Below are 10690 nucleotides of genomic sequence, written 5' to 3' on the forward strand. Positions count from 1 at the left end.
GTTGTCAGTGAGAGGGTCGTTTGCCTTCTTTTATTTTTAAAAAAATATTTTTTTATTGATTTCAGAGGGGAAGAGAGAGGGGGAGAGAGAGAGAGACATCAGTGATGAGAGATCCCCTACTTGGGATCGGGCCCGAAACCCGGGCATGTGCCCTTGACCAGAATGGAACCCGGGACCCTTCAGTCCGCAGGCCGACGCTCTGTCCACTGAGCCAACCAGCTAGGGCTGGGTTGTTTGCCTTCCAAAACTGCCCTCTTGGTAACGCCGTGTTCCCCAGAGGCGCTGCCCCGGACCATGGCGCTGCACTGTGCATGCACTGTATTCCTAAGTTTCCCAAACGTAAGCATTTCCATGTTCAGAAATTGTTTGAGCTCTCACTGGAGACAGTGTGTATATTTATGTTGGTTTTATTTTGTGACTCCTGGTCATGCGTCACTTCCTAATCAGCAGTGCTCGTTTGCTTGGGCAGATGGTCTTGAAGAGAACATTGCCAAACAATTGGACGTGCTTGTTGCTGCTGAGGTTAATATTTAGCAGAAAAGAAAGTTGTGTTTAACCAAATAAGGCTTTGGGCATCATTAATCGATATTTATATTACTCATTATGGTTTGGAAACATCGGTTTTGTGTAATTGCACTGTCAGATAGCATCTCCAGTTTAGCACAGAGACAAAGTAAAACCAAACCACTTGATCCACAGTGAAAGTAGGAGATGGTAGAAGAAACAATGAACCAAATTCATTTTATAGAAATTGTGTTTGTAGGATGTCTTTGGAACGATACGGATTTATCGTAACTCAGATACAACACATATTCATGGCTAGGTTTGGGTATAGTAGTAAGTAGCATTAGACATTATCAGTATTAACAACAGAAGAAAATTTTTGTTTTAATCCTAATTTTTATGTTTGTGCACATTTCTTTGTAAGCCATTTAAAAGCCTCCTTTTCTGGGGAGGAGATAGCCAAGTGTATATTATGAACAAAAACTTGCTGAAAAATCCCCCCATGCAATGAGCATTGGGGAAAAGGTGGGTTTAGGTGATAGTTGATATCTTGTAAAATGAAAGGCATATGCATTAAAGGGAGAATAATTGTAATTGTCACTTGCTCACAGTGGTGGCTTGAGAGTTGGGGCAAGGTGACCAAAAACAGCAGGTTCAATTCTACAAAGAAGATTAAGTTAAACATCAACCTATATAAATTTCCATTAAAAATCTTCATAAGATACTAATGGGGTAATCAGTTCTTCTCACTGGATGGTTAAAGAGCAGGTGCCACTAGCCACATTACTCGGGATGTTTACTTTGAAGGGGGATGGCCCTCTGGAGTCCAAAGTCAAGGTAAAGAAATGCGGGTTAGTGAGTAGAATGGTTGCTGAGCCAGTGAACTGTCCTGGGGCAGGGGGCCCATAACTCATGGATCCAACAAGCAGTGCCAGGTGGGCCGCTCAGGGACACTGCAGAGCCATGGGTTTGGACTGAAAGATCCTTAGGTCCCTTTCATTTTTATTTGCATAAATGTTTTCATTTTAGTGGAGTTTTCTACCTGCTTCGCTAATTTTCATTGGAGCATCCTTAGGAAATTTTAATGTACATATTAAAAACCACAGTGTGTGTGTGACTTTTGTGTTTGTGCCTTTATTACCCTCTTTGTTTAGTTTGGACCAAGGAAAATATATTTTATTAACAAGGTTTAATTCTCTTGGAAAATAACGTGGAACCTACATTATCTGGGGCATTTAAGCTGTAATGAGAGCAGTCGAGTGTTAACAGATGTGGTCACAAAGGCCCGGTGGCCTGCTCCTCCGTTCTCCTCCAAGCCTTTGTGGTCCGGAAAGCTTCTTGAATTTCTCTCTTATGTGAATGTTGATATAATCTGTCTATACTTTAGTTTTTGGAATGAATTAATTTATATGATACCCTTCCTAAATGGATTTTTTTTTCATCTGAAGAAGACATTTTTCCATCTGATTGACAGCTTTGTTTTTTATTTCATACAAGAAGGGATTATTTTTGATTATAGGCGTTAGTCTATTGCTAGAGTGAGAGGGCCCTCAGATGTGACTATCCAGCCTTGCATCTGCAGGGTGCGTATGCAGATATGGGACAGGTGGTTGCCCAGCCTCTGTGGGAACATTTGCAGTGACAGGAAGCTGCTACGTTTCCCAGTGCTTTAACGCCTGTATTAAGTAGGTCCTTCCTGCCGTTTTTAAGCCAAAAAGTGTGCTTCTGGTGACTTACACCTTCCGTCCTAGCTTCGTCCTCTCATTGACAGCCAGGAATATTTCCTCATTGACAGCCAGGAACATTTCTGTCCTCTCCAAGCTGTAATTTTCTCATCTTTAAAATGATCTCTCCAAGCTGTAATTTTCTCATCTATAAAATGATCATGAGTTGCAAGATCTGGTTATCTCACCAGGATCGAGGTGAAGAACAACTGAGATAATTGTGACCTTAGGCAAAATCCTGTCCATGTCTCAGAGTATTACCCTCTTAGCTTTACCTCTGGTGTGTAATGTGATGGGGAAACAGCCGTGCCTGTCCATCAGTTGGTGGACCTTGATAGACACTTTCCAGTTGATGTTCTTGTCATTAACAAATGAATGAATTCATCTCTTCAGTCAACATTTATTGACCATTCACCGTGTGCCTGGCACTTGCTTGGGCCTTAAGTGAATTAAACAGTGAACAAAACAGATACCATCTCTATCTTACTGGGGCTTAACCTTTCTTCCCTAGACTTTTTACTTTGAGATATAAGTGCTTTTGACTGTTCAAAATAAAATAATATTGTTAGTCTCCTTTAACGAAGTGTTTTTAGTTTTCTGACTAGTACAATATTTAGCAGTATGTCTTTGATTCGTAGATATATGGAGTCTGGGAGTGATCCTTTTCATGTTGGTATGCGGGCAGCCACCCTTTCAAGAGGCCAATGACAGTGAAACATTGACAATGATCATGGATTGTAAATACACGGTCCCATCCCATGTGTCTAAAGAATGTAAAGAGTAAGTAAAAAAAGTGTGTGCTTATTTTATTTTTTTGAACTTAATATTTCTGCTCTTGATAAGTGTGTTTTGGAGAGTTAACCCCAGAATATGATTTGAAATGTAATATTAGATACAGAGTGTATTACTGTATTGCTTAAATATGCCAGTTTTCAAGAAGCTCATTACGTGCTGTTTCAGTCTCCAGGAGAGGGGGTTACTTTACTTGAAATGAGACATTACCACGAGAATTACTCTTCTCTGTTTGCATCAGCAACGAGGACAACCACCTGGAATTATTTTAAGTTCCAGAGAAGAGTTAGGGCATTTCTGAAATAGACAATCAACACACCATTTTAGGATTTATATAGTGTGTCTCATAATTTTATTCCCACACCCCTCCCCCCAGTTAACTAAAGAGCTCTGTTTTGGTTCATGTGACTATGGGAAGCCAACCAAAAATACACTCAAGTTGATTGTTTTGGATTTAAAGTACCACACAGCACTCTGATATGTGTAGTAAGAAATATAGTGGAATAAAGGAACGTTGGAAGTTCAGGATTTCATTGATGTTGTGGGTGATTCTTTGAAATGAGCTTGGCTGAGAGTATAGCTACCACTTACAGGATTTTGCTGTAGTAACATAGATTCAGCTGGTAACTATGTATGTTGCCAGATGGGAAGTAGACTTCTGGGGGGATCACTTTGTGATATAGAAATGTCTAATCACTATGCTGTACCCCTGAAAATAATATGGTATTGAATGTCAACTGTAACTGGGGGCGGGGGCGGGGAATAGAAGGAAATCTGAGTTTGAAGAATCCTTTCTCCAGGCAGAGCCCCATCTTAGGCCATGTAGTGGATCGTTATGAACTTAGGTGTTCAAACTCTCTGGATTCAAATACTAACTTCTCCCTTTACTAATGATGTGAGAATAATAGAACCCACCTTTTGGGTTATTGTGAAATGAAATGAATTAATGTCTATAAAAGTTCTTAGCTCAGCCCTCAGCACATAGGAAGCACCTGATATGAATGTTGATGATGGCGATGTTTATGCCCTTACTATGATTCTTCTCTGCCCCAGGAAGCAGAATATATGTTGTGTGCATGTTAAATGTTTGTCATTCAAGAAGTATCTCCACAGCCTCTACTCAAAAACTTATTTATATTGAAATATGTTATTCACAAGAATGTTTAAAATGTGTCTGTAATAAAATGAACACCTCTGTACCTGTTATCCAGCTTAAGAAATGGAAAGGTTCTAATAACTTAGAAGCCTCTGTGTCTCCCTCCAAGAGGAATTATCTTTAATAATCATAGGACCACTCAGTTTTCTACTTTCTCCTGTGTCAGTTTTGCTAAGTTGTGTTTTTCAGGGAACTCATTCATTTTTTTTTAATGGAAAAGCAAGCAAGAATTTATTGACCATAGCAAAAATATTATGGGGCCCTTAGAGGTTAGGGAATACGAGCCTTGGGGGAAGGAGAGAGAGAAGGGAATGGCAAGGGTGTGCTCCCTGGAGGGATAGTGCCAGGAACTTGTTCATTTTATCTACATTTTCAGATTTATTGGTCTCAAGTATTCATAATATCCTCTAATTACATTTTTAAAGTCTATAGATTAGTGGGGGTGTTGCCCTTTTTCATTCTAATATTGACACCTGTTGCCTTCTCTTATTTTTTGTCTTATGCGATCTTGCCTGCGGTTTATTATCTTATTAGTCTTTTTCAAAGAACTACCTTTGTTTGAACAATGGACTTACTTCCCTTTCCAGCCTGATCACCCGGATGCTACAGAGAGATCCCAAGAGAAGGGCCTCTTTAGAAGAGATTGAAAACCATCCTTGGCTTCAGGGGTGGACCCTTCGCCAGCCACCAGGTATAACATCCCCCTGGTGTCCTACAAGAACCTCTCAGAGGAGGAGCACAACAGCATCATTCAGCCCATGGTGCTCGGGGACATAGCGGATCGAGATGCCATTGTCGAGTATGTTACCACTCACCTGTCGGGGCCATGGGTTCAGATGCTTGGAACGGGCTCTCTCTGTATTGCCAGGGCCTATGGCACTGTGTGATGGCTAGAGACCCAGGTGACAGGGTCATGCCATTTATCTCTACAGTTCCCTGCCCTGATCCTGGCTCTTAGGTTTTGTTGTATTTTGTTTATTTTTGTACTAGTGACCAAAGGGCGTGTCATTGAGCGCTGTGGCCTTTCTCCCGTCCTCCTAGGGTACAGCCTGCTTTGTATCCCAGTATATGCCTTGCCCATAGCAGTATTCTCTTCATTCCCAAGTCCCTCACTGGTTCCCACAGTGAGCAGGGAGAATGGGGCAGCATCTCAAGTCCCCTAAGTCAGGGGTTGGCATGTGGGCACCAGTCATGCATTTATGTAAGTAGAGTGTTAGTGAACCACAGCTGTGCCCATTCATTTATGTTTTGTCCACGGTGCATGTGCTACAGCAGCGTATCTGAGAGACTACATGACCCTCAACATCTGAAATACTTGCTCTCTGGTCCTGAAGAGCCCCTGCTGCCACCACCTGGAACCCACAAGACCCACAAGTTATTAACTAAGTCCTTGAACAGCACAGAAGGACTTCAGAACCTCAGGGGCTTAGAAATCACCTAACTTTTTAAAATAACCTGAGCAGTTTAGAATCAAGGATAATATAAAGATGTGCTTTGCTTTAGCATTGATTCATTTCTATAGGAGGTCCTAGCTTTAGAATATGAAACCCTTCCACAAAGGAAAAGTCAAACGTTATTTAACCCATTGGAACAGCTGGTACGATGGAAAGAGTTGGCTTGCCAAGGACACGCACTTTAGTAGTGCATAGAAAATGATTGTTCGTTTTTGAGTAGATAGAAGGCTATTTTTGTCTCCTGAATTGTCTTAATGTTCTTAGCTTAAATAAATAAATAGCTGCCGTGGTGTCACAGAGCTATTTAACTCACGTAAATTCAGTTATAAACCCAGAAGGAGCGCTCATCAAATGGTTCGGGAGGTTCCATGTGCCCGTCCACCAGTGAGCATGCGCCGGAGAGAAGCGGGGATCTGGACGCCTGAGCCGCCCTTCCAGGTGGTCTCGGTCTTCCTGCGCCCACAGCGTGAGCAGCGTGAGCCCTCCTCTGTGGGTGACCCTGCATCAGAGACTCAAATGTGTTGGCTCTTGTGAGCTCTTACTTTGGAGTCTGTCCTAGGCCTGCCTGCCCGCCCCTGTTAAGCTGTGGCCCAGGTACACGTGGTGAAAAGTGATCCCCATGTTGCTTCTTTCCTAGTGTTCATTGTGTATTTTCACTAACGACAGAAAGTTCCCGAAAAGCCTGGCTGCATAGTTCTGGGCCTGGTGGGCCCCTGTCACCTGCTCCTGCTATTGCCTGGAAGGCCAGCTGCAGGGGAGCAGGCAGGGCCGCCTCGGAGGGCCAAACACCCCCGGCAGCTCCCCAGCCCCGGTGGCTGCACTCGGTTCTCAGAGCATCAGTTTTGAAATGGATGAGTGAAAACATTGACAAAGAAGATGCTAATGACAGGCTCTCGGTTACATTAATGATAATGCATAAATATGTAAAATGCCAATAAATGCCAGGAGAGTGTAAGAGTAAAAACTCCCTGATTTTTGTGATGGTAGTAGTGTTTCAGTACACATTCATAGAACCCACTTCACACTTCTGATGGCAGCAAGTAAGCCAGCTCAACGAAAACAAACACTTCGACACAGAGTAAAGTTTGGATAATGTGTACATTCTCGAAGCCTCATTTCCTTTTATGCACCTAAACCTGACATCTAGCCCACATGCCATCAGCATTTTGGATTTTTCTTACTAACTGAATATTTTTATGCAGTTTTTTTTAGAGTTTCAAGAGTAATCTAAATACTAGTGTTTTTTTTTTTCTTATTTGTGATCTTTCTTAATTTTAAAGACTCTGAGCATTGGATCCATTTGCTTGGACTGTACTTTAAAAGCATCAGTTCTGCTTGTAAAAATCTGCTACTGAGATCTCTGCACTCTCCCTGTTTCTCCAGAGCCCTGGAGACCAACAGGTACAACCACATCACGGCCACGTACTTCCTGCTTGCCGAACGGATCCTGAGGGAGAAGCAAGAGAAAGAAATCCAAACCAGGTCTGCCAGCCCCAGCAACATCAAGGCCCAGTTTAGGTGAGAAAAAATCTTCACTGATTTTAGTAAGTTAACGTTTTGAAATAGTGAACGTTGTTTGTTTGCTTGCTTAATGCTTCCTAACTCCGGGGCAAGATTGTGAACAGCGATGGGGGCTCTCCACACGCGTGGGGGCTGGGACCTTGCGTCACCAAGGATGCCGTGGGCTCCTGGGCTCGGGGCTGCGGCTGCTGGCCTGGCCGGGAACATGTTTGGAGACGGTCTCAAGCCAGCGTGTCTGTAGTTTATTTTCATTAAACTCTTCTAGGTCTGACATGTATTAATAAGTTATTTTCTTTATTCTTTTATTCCAGGAACAAGGCCAGTTTTCCCTCAGTTATTTGAAATAACTTTTAAAAATAACAGGGCATTTCTGGGCCCGTGATGTTGTCTCAGGATTTCAGGGATTTGACAGTCAGATTAACCAGTTGATTTATTGGCTGATGACCTGGGGAGGTCACTTAACCTATGACTCAGCTGCTGAGTCGGCCTGTGAAGTGGGAGGAAGCACACTGCCTGCCTCCTGGGGTGCGGTGAGGGCCAGATGAGTTAGGGCCTGTGGGGTGCATCCGGCCCGGCTCCCTGTTGCTGCCTCTGGTAGGACTATCACCACCCTGTCTCTCCTTTCCTCCCTCCTTCCTGAACTCTCCATCCTCCTCCCCAGTTTCCTGTTCTCCTGCCATGCTAGCTTTCCGCTTAAAATCAGAGCGTAGGAAGGGTTACCTTTTACACCATCATTAGGAAATTTATTAGAATTCATATCCAGATAAAGTAACCCCTGGATCTGTAGTGATTCAAAAACCAAAGGACGCTCCCAATTCTGAATAATTCTCTACTGGTACATCCAACAATGAATGATTATATGTGTGTGAATATTTCATATTATTTAAAAAGAGGAGGAAAACCGTTGGGGTTCAATTCCCTGCAGTCACTTGCCGTGCTAGGTTGTTGCTTGGGCTGGAGCGACAGAGGAGAGAGAAGAAAGCAGTCCTGGTGGCTGAAGAAGAAAGAGTGAGAAGTCTGAGCTGGAAGCCGAGTGTAGGAACTCCGTGTCCTGCACACATTCTTCTGTAATGGAAACTAGGCACGCTGTCAGGTGTCGGCTTGGAAGAGGCCTGGGCCCAGGGAGCCAGGGGACTCCGGGCATGAGACAGAGCAGGAGAGTGACACGGAGAGGGTGGGCCAGCCTCGTCCTGCTGAGCCCTCTGGTGGGAAAGCACAGCCTCCGAGTAGCTGGGCCACCAGGTCGGGAGCCACCCAGTCCTTTAGGAGAAGGGGTATTTGGATTTGAGCTGTTGTCTGTTCAGTGAGACAGAACAGAGCTCAATCTAAAAGTGATCAAACAGTAACTGAGTTAAATTGGTTTTACTTCTGGAAATGGCAAAGCCAATAGCAGCGATGAAGAAGTATCAGAGCCTCCCACAGTTTTCCTTTACCCTCCTGGGGATTCTGGAGTGGAGACGCCCTGCAGGCCTGTCTTCCTCCTGTGTCTGCTTCCTCGCCTTCTCTTTACGTCACTGTGACTTCAGTGTCCAAACCCTGGGCCTGACTTGGCTCTGTTGCTGAGGATGCCTTATGGTCAGCCTGACCGCTACAGCTGTAGCCTTCACCCATCCTGTTTCCGGGGGTGGGGAGGGGAGGAGAGAAGAGCCTTTATCAGGCTGTGCCCCTCCCCATCCTTCTCGAATGGACTGGCTGCTGCTCTGGCGAGTCAGTACCCCGCCATGGGCTCCCCCGTGGTCGTGGGGTGATGTTGTGGTGGCTGCTCAGCCTGAAAGCACAGTGTGTGCGGCTCTGCTCTGTGGGACCTCGAGGCTCACCGGGAGGGGGCGCAGTGGGGTTGGTGGAGGACAGACGACTTGTCCAGAGACACTGCTTGACCTCAAAAACATCGAACACTCAGCTTCTATAAACTACCACGCAGTGACGATAGCAAATGGCCCTCCACCCTCGAGGGAAGGTGATACGGCTCTGAGTTGGGGGAAGGATGTCTGTTGTAAATGCCTAGGAGTTTTACCAGGCTATAGATTTAATTAGGTGTTATTTCTAGGATAACATAACTGGTGTGAAATGAAGATGTCATCGTGTGGAAGTGGCTGTTGTAAACGTGTCTGGCATCTGCTGGTCCCTGGGCAGGGAGGACAGCTGAGAATTCCAAGATGTTTATTCAAAACAAGCCAGAGACCTCATTTCCCAAAGTCTTTCTCTTTAGCTACCAAGCAGGGTTCTCGTTACTTGAGTGACTCCAGATGGGGGATAAAATCAGAGTTTACGTCATAGTGGACTTTGCTATCCAGTTCTCTCCCTGAGCATTTAAAATAGAAATATTTCTATTTTGCTGGTTGCATTTTTTTAATTGGTGAGGAGATGATATATGCCAGCATTCACTGACTCTCCTCTCCAACAATCTCATGTTAAATCCATTCAACTATTTCCATTTATTTTTGTAAATACCAGACTTTTACAAAAAGGAGGACTGGAAATTTCAGGTGAATCTTCTTAGCAACACACCATCACAGGCTGTGATCTAAGACCCAGAGGGACAGAGTGTGTGGTGTTCAGGTTTTGCTTTGGTGATGACTCCCGTGTGCTTTTAAAAAATGCTTTTCTTGGGGCATAAACTGTTGTAGAGGAGAGGCGCCCCGGCAAACCCTTTTCTGACAGCTGGGACAGCGTTTTTTGGCCACGAGCACAGACTGAGCTGCATTCAGAACCACGTGCCCTTCAGGTGTCCTTGCTGACCGTCACAGGGGGTGGAATGAGCTTGCATGGCTGCCGTTTCTTTTCTTCTAAGTGTGCAGGTTTTGTCCCAGTAAGTTGTGTCTCATGTCCTTCAGCAGAGTCTGCATGTGATTACATGGTGTGTCCTTTCCCATCTGTTCCACAGGCAGTCGTGGCCCACCAAAATCGACGTGCCCCAGGACCTGGAGGATGACCTCACCGCCACTCCCCTGTCCCACGCGACCGTCCCTCCGGCTCCTGCTCGGGCTGCCGACAATGTCCTCAATGGCCACCGGAGCAAAGGCCTGTGTGACACGGCCAAGAAAGACGACCTCCCCGAGTTGGCTGGGCCGGCATTGTCCACGGTGCCGCCGGCAAGCTTGAAGCCCGCGGCCAGTGGGCGGAAGTGTCTGTTCCGGGTGGAGGAAGACGAAGAGGAGGATGAGGAGGATAAGAAACCCATGTCCCTCTCCACGCAAGTGGTCCTGCGCCGGAAGCCCTCGGTGACCAACCGGCTGACCTCGAGGAAGAGCGCCCCGGTGCTGAACCAGATCTTCGAGGAAGGGGAGTCCGACGACGAGTTCGACATGGATGAGAACCTGCCTCCCAAGCTGAGCAGGTTAAAGATGAACATCGCCTCCCCAGGGACGGTTCACAAACGCTACCACCGGAGGAAAAGCCAGGGCCGCGGCTCCAGCTGCAGCAGCTCGGAGACCAGCGACGACGACTCGGAGAGCCGCCGGCGGCTCGATAAAGACAGCGGCTTCACCTACTCCTGGAACCGCGGGACAAGCAGCGAGGGGCCGCCGGGCAGCGAGGGC

At 45.6% G+C, this 10690-nt stretch overlaps 1 protein-coding gene across 1 annotated transcript in view; it reads left to right on the forward strand.

Annotated features, from left to right (window-relative positions):
- Positions 1-10690, forward strand: part of SNRK (SNF related kinase) — a 37197-nt gene that overhangs the window by 23306 nt on the left and 3201 nt on the right. The window contains 5 exon segments of the mRNA XM_005882672.2: positions 2867-3008; positions 4764-4843; positions 4846-4975; positions 7014-7148; positions 10036-10689. Of these exon segments, the coding sequence (XP_005882734.1) occupies positions 2867-3008; positions 4764-4843; positions 4846-4975; positions 7014-7148; positions 10036-10689 (1141 nt within the window).

Source organism: Myotis brandtii, unplaced genomic scaffold, assembly GCF_000412655.1.
Source record: "Myotis brandtii unplaced genomic scaffold, ASM41265v1 scaffold731, whole genome shotgun sequence".
Lineage (NCBI taxonomy): Eukaryota > Metazoa > Chordata > Mammalia > Chiroptera > Vespertilionidae > Myotis > Myotis brandtii.